This window comes from Muscardinus avellanarius (assembly GCF_963383645.1).
Source record: "Muscardinus avellanarius genome assembly, chromosome: 10".
Lineage (NCBI taxonomy): Eukaryota > Metazoa > Chordata > Mammalia > Rodentia > Gliridae > Muscardinus > Muscardinus avellanarius.
The window spans coordinates 111,487,900-111,508,154 of NC_137796.1; the positions used below are offsets into that span (position 1 = coordinate 111,487,900).

Consider the following 20,255-nt stretch of genomic DNA (forward strand, 5'->3'; position numbering starts at 1 on the left):
AGACCCTGTTTCCAAAATAAAATATAAATGGGTCTAGGAGTATAGCCTGGAGATAGAAAGCCTCTGGGTTCCACCCCCAGTACTACCAAAATAAATAAATAAAGAAAATAAAGAAAATAAAAAATAGGGCTGGGGATATAGCTTGGAGGAGGTAGAATGTTCCTGGGTTCCATCCCCAGCACCAAAATTAAAAAAAATTTAAAAAATAAAAATGAGCATGGTGGCGCATGTCTGTAACCTCAGTACTTGGGAGGCTGAGACAGGAGGATTGCAGGTTTGCAGCCAGCTTCAACAAGCAGTGGGGCTCTCGTCAACCTAGGAAGACCCTGTTTCAAAAATAAAAATAAAAACTAAGGCTAGGAGTATAGCTTAGCAGTAGAATGCCCCTGAATTCAGTCCCTAGTACCGCCCCAAATGAGCAAATAAATAAAATAGAACAATTAAAGGGTTGGGGATGTAGCTCAGTGGTGGAGCATGCCTAGGTCAATTCCTAGACCCACACACAGGTACACACACACACATGTGCACACGCACACACGCACGTGCACACACGCACACCCATGCACATGCACACACGTGCAACGCTCACACACTCACGCACATGCACACACGCACACACGCTCACATGCACACGCACACACGCGCACATGCTCACACGCACATGCACACACGTGCACACGCTCACACACGCACATGCACACACGTGCACACGCTCACACACGCACATGCACACACGCGCACACGCTCACGCACACGCACACACACGCACGTGCACACACGCACTGCACACCCACTCACTCACGCACACACACACGCACACCACAATAGATCTTTTCAAGTAACCGTTATAAGCATGTATGTAAGTCCTTGGTTTTCCCTAGTTTTTGCTTGCTTGGAATCCAACTCAGAACCTCACATGTGCTAGACACGCTCCACTCAACTCCGCCAGCCGCGGCGTATGTACAGAAACACAAGGGGAAGCCTGCAAGGAAGGACACAGAGCAGTGATTTCCACGGTGAGCGGACCAGGTTCTTTGTGTGTGTGTGCGCGCGGCACTAGGGATGGAACCCAGGGACACTCTACCTCCGAGCTACACCCGCAACCCTATTTTGTTTTTTGTTTGCTAAGGTTGGCCTCAAACCTGATGTCCTCCTGTCTCAGCCTCCCAAGTACCAGGATTATGAGCATGTGCCATCATGCCCAGCTTCGAGTTCTTTCAGTTTTCTTCCTGTTCCAGTCTGTGGTGCCAACACATGGCCATGTGGTTCGTGAGTAATTCACAGAGGCAGGCATGGTAGTTCTTGCCTGCAACCCCAGGGAAAGATATTTGGCGCATCCCCCTGTCACACAGAGACACACGGAGATCCATAATATGATATGGATGGCTTTATTCGTGGGGGAGAGTGCACCCCTCTCTGTCTCTCTCGGGCCTCCCTCCGAACTCGCTTCTTCCTGACCTGGAGGCATGGTCCCCTCTGGAATCACTGGGCTCCGCCTCCTAGCTTCCGGCCCTGCCCCTTGTGGGGCAGGGGCGGCTCGAACCTTTCACCCAGGACTTGGTAGGCCAAGACTGAAAGATCGCAGGTTCGAGGACAGCTTCAGCAACCAGTGAGGCTCACATCAACTTAGAAGTGGGGCGTGGTGGTGCACACTTGTCATCCCAGCATTCAGGAGGCTGAGACAGGAGGATCGTGGTTCAAGGACAGCCTCAGCTACTTTAGTAAGGCCCTTTGCAACTCAGTGAGACTGCTTCCAAATAAAGTTTAAAATATAGGGCTGGGAGCCAGGCATGGTGACTCATGCTTGTAATCCTAGCATACGGGAGGCTGAGACCCAAGAATCGCGGTTCGCAGACAGCCTCAGCTAAATAGTGAGGCCGTCTGCAACTCAGTGGGAGGGAGGGGGAAAGGCTCCGGGAACCCACTGGTGAGCTGGGTGGAGGTGCAGCCTCAGGCAGGGGCGCAGGGAGGGGAAGCTGCCATCCTGCAGCAGACAGCTGGGTGGGCAGGGAGGGTGGGAGGAAGGACAGTGCTGTCCTCCAGGGCCTCGATGGCAGCCCGCAGGCAGGTCCAGCCAGGCACCTCTCACCTCCGGAGAGCCAGGGCACCCAGGGCCTGCTGCCCCTCCTGGGACGATGGACACTGGGGGAAGCCTCACCTGGCTCAGCACAGCTCACCAGCACCTCTCCTGGGAGAAGGGTGAGGACCACCTCCCAGCTCTTCCCCTGCCGAACCTCCGCATGCCAAGGGCGGGCTGGGTCAAGGGTGCTGTGGCATGGCCTGCCATTGTGAGGTGAGGAAGCACCCTGGAGGGGCTGGGCGCTGCCCGCTGTGCACTTCGAACTCCGAAACCCTGACCAAATTCACTTCCAAAACCCTGACCGCTCAGGGGGGAGTTGAGTTCAGCGACTAAGGGGCCTCACCCAGCACCTCACAGCTAGGGCATTAGATACCTACTACTGCATAACAAATTGGCCCCGACAGACAGTGGGCACACACTATTGGGATAGAAAGGAAATAGGCAGATAGGGAAAAGGCCTTGGTAGAAAAAAGTTAATTTCCTGAATTTCCTGAGTTTCCTGAGGGGCAACAAATGCCTGAAACTCCAAAGGCTCAGAGATAAGAAGGCCAGAGCTTCACAAAGCCATCTGTTTACTAATCAACAAACCCAGGAGCCAGCACAGAGCAAGTCGGACCCTCCTACTGAACGAAAGGAGACCCTTCAAAGGACTTGCAAATACCCTATGCAAATTCTCCTTGGAATCCCAAAGTCACCCTAACCAAAAGCGGACTTGCAAGCAGTCAGCCTGACCGGATAGTAAAAGGGGGACTTTCCGTCTCAGAACCCCCTCCCCTTTTGGGGAGCTGTTCTCTCTCTCGCAGGTCGTGTTGGCCCTGAGAGAAGGCAGAGTGCATCTGAGGGCATATGGTTCGGGCGACTCTTGAGTAGTGACCTGAAGGCCTCTGTTGGACATCATGGCTGACCAGGCCCCTAGGGGTGACCTGTACCTCTTTTCTGGCAGGTCTGGCAGATCGCCGGGTTTCCTCTCAAGAAACCCCCATTTCCCTGAGCGGGAGTTCTCATCCCCGCACAGGGGAGCCCTCCCCAGAGAAGCGAGCCGAGCACGCACGCCACAGGCAGAGACAGGGGAGAAACAGGAACCGGGCAGGCAGGTCCGCACCCCACAGATTTTGCAGGCGAGGTGGTGGTGCTGAATTCTCAAGCCAGGGAAGATCTCCATCACCTAGGAGCCCTGCGGGTTTGTATTTCAGACTCTCCTGCAGCTACTTGGTAGAGTGTGCAGAAGGGATGAGGGCAAACAGTAGGGAAAAGAGCTCTTAGGGTACATGCGGGGCGAGGGTTTGTTTTGTTTGCAATGCTGGGGATTAGACCCAGGGGCTTTCTCCCTCTGAGCTACACCCCCAGCCCTATTTTATTCTTCATTTTGAAACAGGGTTTCACTGAGTTGCAGAGGGCCTTACCAAGTAGCTGAGGCTGGCCGCAAACCTGCGATCCTCCTGTCTCAGCCTCCCAAGCGCGGGGATTACAAGCCACCACGCCCAGCTGAGGAAAAGGGCTTTTGAACAACAGCCTCTGTGCCTAATCCCTGGCCATCATGCCTAAGACTCACAAAACAGCCGGGCGTGGTGGGCTCGCTTGGCTTGTAATCAGCGTGCGGGAGGCTGAGACTGGAGGATCGCGGTTCACAGCCAGCCTCAGCTACTTGGTGAGGCCCTCTGCAACTCAGTGAGACCACTTCAAGATGAAGAATAAAAAAAATAGGGCTGGGGTTGTAGCTCAGAGGTAGAAAAGCCTTTGGGTTCCACTCTCAGTACCACCAAAAATAAATAAATAAATAAATAAATAATTTTTTTTTTTTGGTGGTACTGGGGTTCCTGGAAGCCCTTCTTCCTCTGGGCTACACTCCCAGTCCTATTTTATATTTTTGAAACAGGGTCTCTTACGCCAGCATGGCTGGCTTCGAACCTGCGCGATCCTCCTGTCTCCGCCTCCCAAGCGCGGGGATTACAAGCGTGCGCCACCACGCCCGGCCTAAAAATAAATTTAAAAAGACTCACAAAACACACTTGCTGCTGGCTGCAGCTATGAAATTGATGAAAGTCCTGAAAGCGGAAAACACCCGGTGTTGGTATATAAGTAGGGAAATGGGCACCTTCACGGTTGATGACAGGTATGTGCTCTCTCCTTTGTTAATTTTTTGGTGCCAAAACCTGAAATGAAAGCCGGGCATGGTGGCGCACGCTTGTAATCCCCGCGCTTGGGAGGCTGAGACGGGAGGATCGCACAGGTTTGAAGCCAGCCTCAGCTACTTAGTGAGACCCTGTTTCCAAATAAAATATATTTTAAAAAAAAAGGACTGGGAGTATAGCCCGGAGGTAGAAAGCCTCTGGGTTCCACCCCCAGTATCACCAAAAAAAAAAAAAAAAAAAAAAAACCTGGAATGAAACTAGTATCTCCTTTATGCCTGAGCAGGGCACCCCTGCCTGGGTCTCTCTCTCTAGAAGGTACTTGAGCTAGAATAACAGTCTCTCCAAAGACGCTATGGCCTAATTCCCCTATCCTGTTAACACATTATGCTCTACAGAAAGTGGGAATTGAGGTTACGATTTGCTTGACTCTAACACAGAAAGACAACCCAGGGTTAGAGGGTGAGCCCAGGATAAATACAAGGGTCTCTAAACCAGGAAGCCAAAGACAGAAGAGGAAGGGCACAGTGATGGGAAGTGGGATAGGAAGGGGGCAGAACCAGAAAAGGTCATTATTGGTGTGTGTGTGTGTGTGTGTGTGTGTGTGTGTGTGTGTGTTACTAGAGACTGAACTACCCAGGGTCATTCTATCTCCAAACTACACCCCATCCCTATTTTTTTCCCAGTATTGGGGATAGAATCCGGGGGTATTCTACCTCAGAGCTACACACCCAGCCCAATTTTTTATTCTTTATTTTGAAACAGGGTCTCACTGAGTTGCAAAGGGCCTAAGTAGCTGAGACTGGTTTTGAACCTTTGACCCTCCTGTCTCAGTCTTCCAAGTATTGGGATTACAAATGTGCGCCACCACGCCTGGCTTCTATTATATTTTTATTTTGAAACAAAGTCCCTCTAGATTGATGGGAGTCTCATCCACTGCTGAGGCTGGTCTGGAACCTGTGATTCTCCTGTCTCAGCCCAAGTTCATGCCCGGCCTTTATTTTTGTTTTGAAAGAGGGTTTCCCAAAGTACTGGGATTACCATGCCTGGCTCCTGTTTACTTTTTTTTTTTTTTGGTGGTACTGGGGGTGGAACCCAGAGGCTTTCTACCTCCAGGCTATACTCCCAGACCTATTTTATATTTTATTTGGAAACAGGGTCTCACTAAGTTGCTGAGAGCCTCACTAAGTAGCTGAGGCTGGCTTCGAACCTGTGCCATCCTCCTGTCTCATCCTCCCAAGCGCGGGGATTATAAGCATGCACCACCATGCCCGGCTCTCCTGTTTACTTTAAAATAGAGAATCATGGTGGGTTTGGTGGTGTGCACCTGTAATTCCAGTACCTGGAAGGCTGAGACAGGAGGATCACAGGTTCATGGGTAGCCTCAGCTACTTAGTGAGGCCATTTGCACTCAGTGAGACCCTGTTTAAAAAAATAAAACTAAAGCCGGGCGTGGTGGTGCACGCTAGTAATCCCCGCGCTTGGGAGGCAGAGACAAGAGGATCGCGCAGGTTTGAAGCCAGCCTTGCTGGCTTAGGAGACCCTGTTTCCAAACAAAAAAATGTAAAAGTAGGTCTGGGAGTGTAGCCCGGAGGTAGAAGGGCTTCCAGGAACCCCAGCACCACAAAAAAAAAAAAAAAAAAAAAAAAAAAAAAAAAAAAAAGTAAGGCAGGGGGTGTAGCTCAGAGGTCGAATGCCCCTGAGTTCCATCCCCAGACCCGCAAAAAAAAAAAAAAAAAAAAATAATAATAATAATAATAATAATAATAATAATGGCTGAACATGGTAGCACACATTTATAATCCCAGTACTTGGGAGGCTGAGACTGGAGGACTGCAAGTTCCTGGCCAGCCTCAGCTACTCAGTGAGGCCCTTTGCAATTCAGTGAGACCCTGTTTCAAAACAAAGGGCTGGGGGTGTAGCTCCAAGATAGAATGCCTCTGGGTTCCATCCCCAGTACTACCAAACAAACAAACAAACAAATAAATAAATAAATACATAATAAAAAAAATAGGGCTGAGGTGTAGCTTGGAGGTAGAAGGCCCCTGGGTTCAATCTCCAGTATCAAAAAAGAAAAAAAAAAAAAAAAAAAGAAAAGAAAAGAAAAAAAAAGAAAAAAGAAAAAAGGAGCCGGCGTGGTGGCGCACACTTATAATCCCAGCATTCCGGAGGCTGAAATAGGAGGATCGCTATACATGGCCAACCTCAGCTACTTAGTTGAGGCCCTTTGCAACCCAGTGAGACCCTGTTTCAAAATAAATAATTAAAAATAGGTCTGGGGTGTAGCTCAGAGGTATTCAGAATGCTCCTTAGTTCCATCCCTAGTACCGAGAGGGAGGGAGGGAGGGAGGGAGGGAGAGAGAGAAAAAGAGAGAGAGAGAGAGAGAGAGAGAGAGAGAGAGAGAGAGAGAGAGAGAGAGAGCGCGAGCTGGGTAGGGTGGGTGGCCACGCTTGTAATCCCCGCGCTGGGGAGGCTGAGACAGGAGGATCGCGCAGGTTCGAAGCCAGCCTCAGCTACTGAGTGAGGCTCTCAGCAACTTGGTGAGACCTTGTTTCCAAATAAAATACAAAATAGGGCTGGGAGTATAGCCCCGAGGTAGGAAAACACTTTAAAAAGGGCCGGGTGTGGCCCGGGGGCGGCCGCCCCGAGGTCCTCCGCACCAAGGCGGGGCGCGCCAGGCTGCCCAGGCCGGCCAGGCCGTGTCCGGGGCCGGGGCGGTCCGGCTAGGACCAGGCCGCCGGGACTGACCCGGCTGAGTGCTGACGTCCGCCGGGTGTGGCCCGGCGCCGCCCTGAGGCCGGCCGGAGGGCGCTGGCCGCGGCACCTGGGCACCTCCCTCCGTGGCCGCAGAGCCGCCCCTGGCCGCCAGGCGGCGCCCGCCGCGCACCCAGCCTCCCGCCCGCCGGCCACCGCCGCCCCTGCCCGGCGTCCGACTCGGCGGGGACCCGCGCCCACGGGGACAGCGCCTCTGCGGGCAGGTGGTGGCCGCCGAGGCCGGGCTAGGAGCCGGAGCCCAGCGCTGGGGAGGCCGAGGCAGGGTGCCGCAGGCTGGAGGCAGCCTAGGAGACTGAGACCCAGTTTAAATTAAAAAATAAGCCGGGGGTGGTGGGTGTGGGGTGCTGGTGGCGGCCTGCACGCCTTGTAATCCCAATGTTTGGGAGGCTGGGACGGGGATTTCGGTTTGAGACCAGCCTCAGCAACCTAGCGAGACCCTCCCGAAACAAAAAAGGTTGTGGGTGCCAGGCGTGGTGGCACACACCTGCAACCCCAGCATTTGGGAGGCTGAGACGGGCGGACCCGGATTTGATGTCAGTCTCTGCCAATTTAGACCCTGTTTTTACTTATTTTTGCGAGTCTGGGGATGGAACCCAGGGGCATTCGACCTCTGAGCTACACACCCTGCCCTATTTTTTATTTTGAGACAGGGTCTCACTGAGTTGCAGAGGGCTTAAGCAGCTGAGGCTGTCAGTGAACCAGGATCCTCCTGTCGAAGCCTCCTGAATGCTGGGATTACAAGCATGCGCCACCTCCATCCCATGCTTAGACCCTGTTTTTAAACAAAAACAATAACATAAAGTAGGGCTGGGTGTAGCTCAGAGGTAGAATGCCCCCAGGTTCAATCCCCGACAACACACACACACACACACACACACACACACACACACACTCACGAAGGGAAGGCTGGAGCACCAGCCTTCAAAATGTCCCTAAAAGAAGGTGGGGCTGAGCCGGGTGTGGTGGCACACACCTGTAACCCCAGTACTTGGGAGGCTGAGACAGGATTATTGCAGGTTTGAAGACAGCCTCAGCAAGTAATGAGACTCTCAAGACTAGCAAGACCCTGTTTCTAAAAAAAAAAAAAAAAAGGGCTAGGCAGAGCCTGGAGGTAGAATGCCTCTGGCCTCTGGGTTCCATCCCCAGTAGCACACACACACAAGCTGTGGGTGTAGCTCGGTAATCTACAGCCTCCCTGGGTTCCGTTCCCAGTCACAGGCGAGGGAAGTGGTTTAAATGTCACAACTTATATTCTATCATAACTTTTAAGGACAAAAGCCCGCACCAGCACTTCCCCTGGCCCTCAAAATCCACACTCCTAGGCACCCAGAAGCTCTGCACCCCAGCTGGCGGGCTCCACCCACCGGCAGCTTGGCTCCCCCAACTCCACCCAGGCTCCCCCCTTGCGAGCCCACCCTCCTGAAGGTCTGCGCAGTGCAGGCTGGCAGGCAGCATCTCTGGGTGTCACCCCCGGGGCTCACCTTCCAACAAGCCCCTCCCTGCTCACCAGAGACTGGGGTGGAGGGGGGCAGGCGGAGCCCAAATCCTGTGTGTGTGCAAGGGGTGGGGGGGCCGGGGTTTATATCCAAAGGTGGTGTCTCTGAGCTACACCTCCAGGTCCCCCTTCTTTTGTGGTACTGGGGATTAAACCCAAAGGCATTTTACCTTCAAGACACACCCTCAGCCTCATTTTTAACTCTTTATTTTGAAACAGGGTCTCACTGAGTTGCAAACGGCCTAAGTAGCTGAGGTTGTCTGCACACTGCGATCCTGTCTCAGCCTTCTGAATGCTGAGATTACAAGCATGCGCCACCATGCCCGGCTCAGTTTTTGTTTTTAAAACAGGGTCTCACTAAATTGCAGAGGGCCTAAGTAGCCAAGGCTGGCTGTGAACCTGCGATCCTCCTGTCTCAGCCTCCCAAGTACCAGGACTACAAGCGTGCGCCATCACACCTGGCTCTTCTTTATTTTAAAATGGTCTCACAAGCCGCTGAGGCTGGCTGTGAACCTGCGATCCTCCTGCATCAGATTCCCAAGTCCTGGATCATAGCGTGCACCACCTGCCTGGTCTTTCTTCTGGGACAGGGGCTTTTTATTTGAAGCAGTCTCCCAGAAGTTGCTGAGGCTGGCCCTGAGCCTGTGCTCCTCTGCCTCAGCCTCCCCGGTACTGGGATTACAGGCCCATGGCCTGTGGAACCATCCTAGGCAAGTCCTCCACCGCCGCGCTCCGTCCACAGCCCAGGACTTGGGCCCTGCTTCCCCATCTGAGAAGCAGCAATGACGGACAGGACTCCTCCTTGGCCTTTGGTCAGGAGGGGAGGCGGCCCGGCAGCAGGTGAGTGAGGACCAGCTCAGCGTCTCTCCTGGCTACAGAAGCCTTGGCCGGCCGGCCCCACACACCCCACGTCCGCGACCATCTTCTGGCACCAGGCGCACCACGGGGCTGGCTGGGCACGCGCACAGGGGCTGCCCTAGGCGTTCCTAGGGTCCTTCTCGGGTGGTTGCAATCCGAGGTCTCACTTCCTTGGGCTGATGGTGTGTGCCAGGGATGTGTGAATGGAGTCAAGACACCCCCCAGACCCATCCCCAAACCCCAGTGTCTGAGGCCCGTGTGTGAGCCTGACGACCCGGAGATGTGAGGACCAAGCCCTACCGGGGCGAGCTCGGAGCCGCAGAGCCCAGGACAGCGGTGAGGTCCTGAGCCGCCAGAACGGACAGGCCACCACAGCTGCGCACACCAGGGCAGATGAGGGCCGTCAGCACCGGGGCCGGGCAGGAGTGGGGCTGCTGAAGCACGTCCAAAGAAATGGACCGTGATTATTCAGAGACCACTGGGGGTGGGCTGAGATCTGGGCTGGCCAGGGAGGTCAGAGCACAGGGCCTGGAGTCGTGCCCTGACCTGGAACTTGAGGCAGAAAGCAAACTTCTTTTTGGTATTGAGGATTGAACCCAGGGGCTTCCTACTTCTCAGCTACACCCCCAAGCCCTTAGTGTTCTTTGGAAATAGGGTCTGGCTACGATGCTGAGGGCATCTCTTGTTCAGTGGCTGAGGCTGCCCTCGAACCCGAGACCCTCTAGTTCCAGCCTCCTAAGTACTGGAGACACCAGGATGTGCCGCCGTGCCTGGCTCAAGCGGACCCTGAAGCTATCCACCAACTGCAGGCCTGCCCCCCTGGCACCTCCGCCACTCCCTCCACTCCTCCATCTCCCTGGGGCTCTGCGGGCCAGGACAACACCGCCTAACAGCAAAGCCCCACGAGGAATCCGGCGTGTCGGGTCCCAGCCACAGACGCCTTCCCAGGGGCCCCGGGTGGGTGAGGGGCAAGAGCTGAGCTCTGAACGCTGGCGAAACAAGAGGCAGCAAGTCCTGGTGGCTGCGCGTTTATCCAGCCGCTGCTCCGCGCGTGGCTGCTCCCGGCTACAGCCGCCCCGCTCGCTCCCTGGAGACCAGTTCCCCCTGCCTGCGGCGCCAGCGTCCAGCCGAGGAGTGTCCACTCTGGCCGACGTCCTTGCTCACGGCCCGCCTGCCTCCGCCTGCCACACCAGCTCACCTGAGATGTAGGTGGCCTGAACGTGGAGGGCGTCGTCGAGCACCACGAAGTCTGAGCGGAGCCAGAAGGTGAGGGAGGTGTAGAGGGGCCGCCCAATCCCCCCACCCCGCCCCGTGCGCCCCAGGACAACCATCCAGGGGGAACCGAGGCCGGGGACGTGACTTGTGTGGGACATCCCGACCCGGCCCAGGTTGGCAAGGGCACTAGAACCAAGAGCTCCTCCAGCTCTGCAGCCGCGGCCTGGTCTCATCTCAGAGGCCAGAGTCTGGCCAATGGGGAAGGGGCTGGGTAGAGGCGGGGGCCAGAGAGGCCATGGGGCGCCAGGACCGAGGAACACTCACCCACCTGGGCCCTCACTGCCCCCGAGCGGCCTCACCTGCATCAGCACCGAAGTCCAGGCTCCCCTTGCGCTTCTCCAGCCCCAGCAGCTGGGCGGGGTGCAGGGACGCAGCCTCCAGGGCCGCCTCCAGGCTGCAGCCTGCTCAGGATACCGCAGGGCTCCAAGCTCCCCCCCAGCTCTCCCTGGCCCTGGCCCCAACCCCACCTGCAGGGACCCTCTCCTCTCCTGTCCCTCCCGGGTTCCAAGTGACACCAGGCCCGTCCAGCAGCCACCAGGGCTCCGCTCGCCACCCCATCTCAACAGGTCAGTGAACACTCATTTCTCTGCTCCATGAGTCCTGGCCAAGCCTCAGCCACGTGCTGCCTCCCGGGGCCACCTCTGCTGCCCCTCGTCCCTGCCTACCCACTCTCCACACCACTCTGGCCCCATGCACGCAGCCCCAGAAGGACTCAGGCCTCAGAGCTGCCAGGCACTGGGTCCCACCCTCCCCTGGAAGGGCCTGAGCCTGGCCCAGGGTCTGGAGTGACTCTCTCTCCTCAGCACTGTCATCCCCATGGGCTGGGACCCGGCTTTCTGAGGACATTGTGAGGGTCCTGCTCCTCCCGGGGGCTGTAACTGCATGAGTGACCTGCTGCCTGCCCTTGCCCACCTTCTGGCCACAAGCTCTGCAGCCTGGGTCCTGGGCCACCTTCCCAGTGCCCGTGGGCAGATGGGGGCCGCTGGCAGATTCCCGTGGCCCCGCTACGCTCAGACTTCTCCCAGCTGTGGCCTCTGTCCCTGGGCAGGGGGCACAGCGGCCTACTGACCTGTGGCCTGCAGGAAGTGTCGGATGCAGACGTCCATTGGGGCTATGCTGCCGCACAGTGTCTGGGTTCCTTGAAAGCAGAGAGGCCGGACTCTGGGCGGAGGGCTGGGCGCGGTGGGCTGGGGCTCATGTGGGCACAGAGGCCACTTACCTGCCACGTAGGCCGTCAGCCCGTCCACCTCCACCTCCTGCTGTCCGAGTGTGTGGCGGCCATTGCCCAGGCCCAGGGCAGGGACGGCGTCAGTAACCAGCACCAGCCCTGGAGGAGAAGGTGGCTCGGGACCTGGCCAGCGGTCCTCCTGCCCCGCCCTGCCGGGAGCTCACCCTGGGGGTGGGTCCGGTGGGCGATGCGCAGGGCCGCGGGGTTGGTGTGGATGCCATCGGCGATCATCCCATAGAACACACAGCGGTCCGGGGGCAGCCGGTCACTCGTCAGGAGCCCCACAATGCCTGGGTCGCGGTGGTGGAACTGGGCAGGGCACAGGGGCTGCTGAGAGGGGGCAAACGGCGGGCCTCCCCCCAGGGGCCCCACACTCACAGGCAACATGGCGTTGAAGAGGTGGGTGATGAAGGCGGCCCCGCTCTGTACCGCTTCCTCAGCAGCCTGCAGGTCAGCCACAGAGTGCCCTGCGTGGGGGACTGGGTTCAGACTCTGCCCCTGCAGCGGGCCCCGCCTCATGGACGGCCCCTCACCTAGGGACACGCAGATGCCCCGGGCCGTCAGCGCTCGGATCACCTCCTGGCTGCGGCCCAGCTCGGGGGCCAGTGTCACGATACGGACGTTGTCCAGGGACCCGTACGTGGCCAGCACATCGTGGAAGGCACTGGCCTCAAAGGTGCGGATGTGGGCTTCAGGGTGTGCACCCCGCTTCTCCCGGCTGATGAACGGGCCCTCCAGGTGCAAACCTAGGGGGTGGGCACGGTGGACCAGCAGGTACCCGTCACAGCCCCGCCCTCCCCATCCGGGTGCGTGGAGGGGCGGGGCCTCCCAAGGTGGGGCGGGGAAGGGGTCAGCCACTCACCGAGGACCCCTGCCCCATGGGGACCACCACTCTTCACGGGGATCTGAGGAAGGACCTGGGGGGAACCAGCTGTTAAAGCCCGTCCCCTGCGGCCCAGCAGTTCACCCAGATCCCAGGTCAGGGTTCAGGGCCCAGCTCAGCCCCACTGGCCATCCATCCCCTCAGGCATTAGCAGATGACCATCAGCCTACATAGCGGTCAGAAGCAGGAAGAAATTATAGACGGGAACACCGGACAGCCTGCCCTGAGGACCAGGAGGGGTCAGAGCTCCCGGGCCTCGTGCGCAGGTGTGCATCAGGAACGGCTCTACCCTGCCCAGGCCTCAAGGTGCTATGTCCAGCAGCAGCTAGAACTCAGAGTGGCCACAGCTTCCCTGAGCTGCAAGGCCTGGAGGCGGGCAGGGCCGAAGCGCCAAGCGGAGAGAGTGTGCAGGCAGGAGGGGCTCAGCACCGTCGGGCCACAGCACTGGGGAGGAGTGAAGTTGTTCACACTAGGCTCAGAGGCCAGGCAGCCAGGCCCACCCTTCCCTCCAGTGCAGGCAGGGCTGGGGTCGCTTCTGGGCAAGAAGAGTGGCCTAACTGCACCCCCAGAACTACTCACCTCAAACAAAAGTGAGGGGCTTGTTTGTGCTAGAAAACCAGTGCTGGGAATCAAACTGTACTTCAAGAATGCTAGGCAAACTGGGCGCGGTGCGCACGCTTGTAATCCCAGCATTCGGGGCTTGTAATCCCAGCATTCGGGAGGCTGAGACCGGAGGATCGTGGTTCGCAGACAGCCTCAGCTACTTAGTGAGGCCCTCTGCAACTCAGTGAGACCCGGTTTCAAAATAAAGAATAAAAAATAGCGCTGGGGGTGTAGCTCGGAGGTAAAATGCCCCTGGGTTCCATCCCCACTACCCCCCCCCCCATATCGGGCAAGTGATCTGCCAGTAAGCTACATCCCCAGCCCTAAACCCAAGCCACGCACAGCAGTGGCCCCTCAGCTACTCAGGAGACTGAGGCAGGAGAATCAAAACTTTGATGCCAGATCTGGGCATGGTGGTGGCGCACCCTGGTAAGGCTAAAACAGGAGGATCACAGGTTGGAGGCCCTGGGTCAATTCCGAGTCTGTCTGTCTGTCTGTCTCTCTCACACACATACACGCGCGCGCATGCGTGCACACACGGAATGGGGACATAGCTCAGTGGCAGAGCATGAGGTCCTGGGTCCAATCCCCAGCACAAGAGAAGGGTGGAGGGCATGTACACGTGAAAGCCAACAGCAGAACGCCCCAGAGCCAAGCTTCCAGGCAGACAGGGCGTGTCCAAGGCCCATAAATGGGTAAGTGCCCCACCCACAGTGTGCCACCCTGAGACCTCAGATCCCACACAGAGAAAAGATCCTACAAGTTTCCAGAGAGAAGAAGGAGGTCACCGTGAAGGATCAGGTGGCTTCCGACTTCTTGGCGGCAACCCTGGGTCAAAGACAGCACAGCGCTGCCGCCACCATCAGAGAGAAGCTGGACTGGGTGCGCCCGGAGTGCCAGCTGCTCAGAAGACCACAGGAGCCCCGGCAGGCAGGGGAGAAAGGCCTCATCTCAGGCCAAACTGGAGTTGGGCGGAGCCCAGGAGTCGGGTTAGGGTGTAGTTCAGTGGTAGGGTGCTCACAGGGCAGGAATATGCCCTTGGTTCAAACCTCAGCACCACAAAAAACAAAACAAAAAAAATCTAGGAAAATGGCCTCTCACCTAGACTCTAACCCAGCCAGGCTCTAGATCAAGAGAATGAAGACATGGTCAAAGCTGGCTTGGTGACCTGCTTGTGATCCCAGTACTTGGGAGGCTGAGCCAGGAGAATCAAAGGTTCAAAGCCAGCCTCAGCAACTTAGCGAGGTTCTTACAGGAACTCAGCGAGACTCTGATTCCTGTTTCCAAATAAGAAATAAAACAGGCTGGAGGTGTAGCCTGGAGATAGAATTCCCCTGGGTTCCATCCCCAGTACCACCAAAACACACACACACACACACACACGCGCACACACACACACACGCGCACACATACAAACACATTCAGACCTTTGTGGTCTCAAAACCTGCCCTCCCATAATCTTTTTCTCCAGAAGCTACTGGAAGGTGTGTTTCACCAAAATGAAGGTGTAAATCAGCAAGAGGAAGATGCAGGATCTAGGACAGGCGAGATTCAGCAGAAAAGGCTGCCAGCCAGGCATGGTGGTGCACACCTGTAATACTGGGCAGGTTCCAGGCAACCTAGCAACTCAGTGAGGCCCTCTACAACCTGTTTCAAAATAAGAAATAGGACTGGGGGTGTAGCTCAGAGGTAGAATGCCGCCTGCAAAAATGAAGGGAAAAAAAAGAAAGGCAGACAGACCCCGCCCAGTGAGGGGAGGGGGGTTCTGAGGACCTGGCGGGGTGGGCAGGCACTGCCGGGCTGGAAACAGCAGACAGGCAGGAGGGGAGGCCCAGGCTGCGTCTCAATGACCCGGAGGGACAACGCTGAAGACAAACAGGAAGCAGAGAACACTCATCCCTGGGAGAGACGGGCTGGCGAAGGCGCCGGCGTCACTGAGCGGGGCCCCTTTGCCCAGCCCCAGTAACCATGCGGCTGATCTAACTAACGTTCCTGTTTGGAAAGGATGAGGGATGGAAGTGGATGCAAGAGGAGGAATGGCTGCCTTTCGCGGGGGGAGCAACAGAGGACAAGCCCTAAACTGGAAAGCTGAAACAGACCGAGAGCTGTGCGGGAAGCATGGGGCTGGGTGGGCACCCGCTGGGCAAAGGGCTCCCGCTCCCGCAGCAAGCTGATTGGATACACAGAACTCACTACGGATTTTAAAAAGTTTGTACTGGGACTTGAACCCAGGGACATTCTACCTCCAAGCTACACTCCCTACCCCTTTTGATTTTGAAACAGGGTCTTGCTAGGTTGGTTAAGGTCTCACTAAGCTGCTGAGGGACTTGCTAAATTACTGGGACTGGCCTCAAGCCTGCAATCCTCTTGTCCTAGCCTCCCAACTACTGGGATTAAAGGCATGTGCCAGTACACCCAGAAAGACCCTGTTTCAATTAAAAAAATTTTTTTTAAATGGGCTGGGGTGGTAGATCATCTCTGAGTTCAATTCCCAGCATTGCAAAAGAAAAAAGAAAAAGGGTGAATTTTCCTGGAATTCTGTTTTGGTGTGTGTGGTACTAGGGATAGACCCCAGTATTCTACCTCTAAGCTACATCCCCAGCCCTATTTATTTATTTATTTATTTATGGTACTGGGGGTGGAACCCAGAGGCTTTCTACCTCTGGGCTATACTCCCAGACCTTTATATTTTATTTGGAAACAGGGTCTCACTAAGTTGCTGAAAGCCTCACTAAGTAGCTGAGGCTGGCTTTGAACCTGTGCGATCCTCCTGTCTCAGCCTCCGGAGCGCAGGGATTACAAGTGTGCGCCACCACACCTGGCTTTTTTTATTTTTAAATAGTCTCAATAGCTGGGCGTAGTGACACATGCTTATAATCCCAGCATTTGGGAGGCGGAGTCCGGAGGATCTCAGTTCATGGACAGCCTCAGCTACTTAGTGAGGCCCTCCACAATCGAGTGAGACTGTTTCAAAAATTTAAAGACTAAAAAAATAGGACTGGGCATGTAGCTTGGAGGTAGAATGCCCCTCGGTTCCATCCCCAGTACCACCAAAAAAAAAAAAAGAGAGAGAGAGAGAGAGAGAGAGAGAGAGAGAGAGAGAGAGAAAAGAAACAGCCTAAGTTGTGGAAGGCCTCACAAGGCTGCTGAGGCTGGCTGCAAACCTGCGACCCTTCTGCCTCAGCCTCTCAAGTACTGGATTACAGGTGTGCACAGCCACGCCTGGCATGGAATACTGTTTCGAAAGCAAAACTAGGAGCATTAAGAACAGGAAAAACAACAGGCTGTCGGTGGAGAGAATGAGGTGCATTCAAGGCAGGCAGGCAGCCGGCAAAGTCAGAGGGAAGGGCCTGCGGGCAAGAGGCCAGGGAAGGCTGCCCCACGCCTCACCCTGACTCAGCAGCAAATGGGCCAGAGACACAGCAACACCATCAGATCTACTTCCTGGGGGGCACCAGGAGACCCCAGGGAAGGAGCAGACCTGGGCAGCAAAAGCCCCGGGGAATCCTGGCAAAGCTGTGATCCATTCCCGCCAGGTGAAGGGGTCTGGGGGAAGGAGGGAGTATGGTAGGGAAGGGTCCTCTGGGTTCTCTTTTTCTGTGTGTGTGGTGCCTGGGATGGAAGCCAGGGGCATTTTACCTCCAATTACACTGCTAGCCCCATTTCTTATTCTTTAGAGTGAAACAGAATCTAAGTTGGAAAAGGCCTCATAAGTTGCTGAGGCTGGCCATGAACCTGCGATCCTCCTGCCTCAGCCTCCCAAATGCTGGGAATACAGGCATGCGCCCCCCGCCCCTTTTTCCTAAGCTCTCCGTGATCTCTGGCCTCGGGAGTGCTCTCTCTGCCTCCCAAGGCCTTCGTTCTAGAAGTGTTTGTACAGAGTCTAGACTGAGTGAGACTGGGAAGAAAACCTAAGCATTGCTCCCTGGAGCCCCTACGCCAAGCGGCAAGGCTTGCTGCAGAAGCGAGGGGGGCGGCAGCAAGGGGCCAGTGGCCGGCAGGAGGGCCAGGCCTTCCAGGCATCACACGCTGATGTGCCTGGGAGGAGAGGACAGGCTCCACGGGGAGGAGGGAACCTTAGAGGAGCAGAGATGGCAGACCTCCGGAGTCCTGTCATGAGGGGAAGGTCACTCCGGCAGGACCCAGAGCAGCTGGCAAAACAGGACGCCTGTTTGCAGCAGGACGAGTTTGGTTTTTGACAGACTGTAGTGGGAGGGCTGTGGGAAATCTCCAGGAAGACGTCCCTAGTTGACATTTACTGAGTACTTAATATGCACCAAGCACACAATCACCTTGAGATGAAGACTTGATTACTCTCCCTTTAGGTCTGGGAATACTGAGGCTCAGGAGTAGGGCGAGGCGGGAAGCCCACACTCAGAGCCCACAAGAGAGCTCCCATAACTCTCCGATTCTGTGTCCACACATCCAGAGAGGGACCTAAGGGTGGACACCCGCTCACTGATCCTGCGCGGGATTCTGGACTGGAGGAAAAGCCACGAGGGGCAATTGACAAAACAGGATTGGGACCAGCTAGTTAAAAAACGGTGAAGCCGGGCGTGGTGGAGTAGCTTCACACTTATAATCCAGCACCCGGGAGGCTGAGACAGGAGGATCGCGCAGACTCGAGGCCAGCCTCAGATACTTGGTAAGGCTCTCACAACTTAATGAGACCCGTTTCCACATAAAAATATAAAATAGGTTGGGGGTATAGCCCGGAGGTAGAAAAGCCTATGGTTCCATCCCCAGTACCAGCAAAACAAAACAAAACAACAGCAGGGTGATTTCTAAACTGACCAACTACATCAAGGCTTCTCCCTTGCTAGGAGATGAACCAAGGGTGTCCACCACCGAGTTCCACTCCCTAACCCTCTCCTTTCTTAGTAGTACTGGAGATTGGACCCAGGAATATTTTATCTTCAAGCTATACCCTCAGTCCTATTTTATTTTCATTTTGAAACTGACTCTCACTAAAGTGCTGAGGCTGGCCTCAAACCTGCAATCCACAGGTACTAGGATTCCATAGGTACTTGCCTTCCAAGTACTAGGGCTGCTGGAGTGCAAGACCACGCCCGGCTCCCCAGTCCTATTTAAATTGCTCAGGCTGGCCTTGAACTTGACATCCTCCAGCCTCAGCCTCCAAGTCAGTACTACACCCATATTTAAGAGGTATTAAAGGCTGGGCCTGGAAGTGAACGCCTGCAATCCCAGTACTAGGGAGGCTGAGAAAGACACTGGCAGGTTCAAGGCCAATGCATGTAAAACTAGCAAGCCCTGGTTTCACAGATAAAAGGTGAAGCTGGGTGTGGTGGCATGAGCCTGTCATCCCAGAATTTAGGAGGCTGAGGCAGGAAAACCACAGATTCGGAGACAGTTTCTGTAATGTAGTGAGACGCTGTTTCAAAATAAAAATGGGACCCGGGCGTAATCCCAGCACAGGAGGCTGAAACTGGAGGATCATGTTTCAAGGCCAGCTTCAGCTACTTAGTGAGGCCCTCTGCAACTCAGTGAGACACTGTTTCAAAATAAAGAATAAAAAATGGGGTAGAGTATAGCTCAGAGGTCGAATACCCCTGGGTTCCATCCCTAGACCCACACAAAAAAAGAATAGGACTTGGGGTGCAACTCAAGAGGTAGAATGCTCTTGGGTTCCATCCCCAGCACCACAAAATAAAATGGGCTAGGGGTACAGCTCAGAGGTAGGATACCACTGGGTTCAATCCCTAGTAACACACATACAATAAAATAAAAATTAAACAGAGCTAGGTCTAGCCGGGCGTGGTGGCGCACGCTTGTAATCCCAGCATGCGGGAGGCTGAGACCAGAGGATCGCGGTTCGCGGACGGCCTCAGCTACTTAGTGAGGCCCTCTGCAACTCAAAATAAAGAATATAAAAGAGCTAGGTCTTTTAAGATAACAACCCATCCTCGGCTGGTCTGCAAGGAATAGTAACATCCACCCAGGGGGAGGCAGTGCTCGTTAGAACTGGGGAGCCCACAGGAAGGGAACGCAGCAAAGGACACCGGAAGCAAGACAGAGCTTCCAGGCCCGGGAAGGGAGGGCGGGTGGGCGAGCAGTCACGAACACTGTGGGCGCAGCTCTCTGGAAGGAGAGTTAAACGAGCGCCACACCTCAGGTGGGTGGAGGAGGGGCGGGTGGCCATCAGTCCCTGGATACCTTGCCGGTGGCCGACAGACAAGCAGCAGGGCGGGTCTTAGAAGGCAAATGTGGGGAGGGCTGCGGGAGACACGCAAGGGCCGGGGGCCAGAGGTCAGGGCCGACTGGGGGCCACGGGGCGGGCGTGGGGCGTGGAGGCGCCTGCTGGGGCTGGCTGCCGCCGGCCCCGCTAGAGGCCTGGAGTCTGACCTCACCTTATGATAAACCTCTGGCGGGGAAGTGACCAGGGTGGGGCAGAAGGAGGTGACCCCGTGGGCCAGGATCCTCTGGGCCACCAAGGCGACCCCAGCACCCACGTCCTCCGTGGCCTTGGAGAAGTCCACACCAAACCCACCTGCGGCCAGAAAAGAAGGGGTCGCACGGGGCTCGGAGCTCACCCCCGGCCTCCCCCGGCCCGCTCGGGCCGCACCGTTGATCTGCACGTCGATGAAGCCGGGAGCCAGGATGCGGCCCCCGCAGTCCCGCTGCTGGTCGGCCACGCGTCGCTCCTCAAAGAACAGCTTCTCCGGGTCTAGGATCAGGCCCCCGCGCACCCAAAGGTCCTCCCTGCAGGCAGAGCGGCGGGCGCTCGGAAGGCCGCTCGGGCGCCCGCCCCGCCCCGGCCCGGCCCGCGCCCCGCACCTGAGCAGCGCGCCGCCGCGCAGGAGGCGGCAGTTGGTGAACTGCAGCACCGGGGCCCGCGCCGCGCCCTGCCCGCCGCGCATGGTGAGCGCAGCCCCGCGCCCGCGCCGCACGGCCGCCCGCGCCCGCCACG

At 56.3% G+C, this 20,255-nt stretch overlaps 1 protein-coding gene across 1 annotated transcript; it reads right to left on the reverse strand.

The window, feature by feature from the left end:
• Window positions 1–10,498: 10,498 nt before the first annotated feature.
• On the reverse strand, window positions 10,499–20,205 carry AMDHD2 (amidohydrolase domain containing 2; the record flags this gene model as incomplete). Its single annotated transcript, XM_080703993.1, has 9 exons — window positions 10,499–10,587; window positions 10,913–11,014; window positions 11,683–11,940; window positions 12,006–12,150; window positions 12,220–12,587; window positions 12,704–12,758; window positions 19,696–19,835; window positions 19,911–20,047; window positions 20,123–20,205. 9 exons carry the CDS (start codon window positions 20,203–20,205, stop codon window positions 10,499–10,501), a joined length of 1,377 nt encoding a protein of 458 aa, XP_080560119.1.
• Window positions 20,206–20,255: the final 50 nt, after the last annotated feature.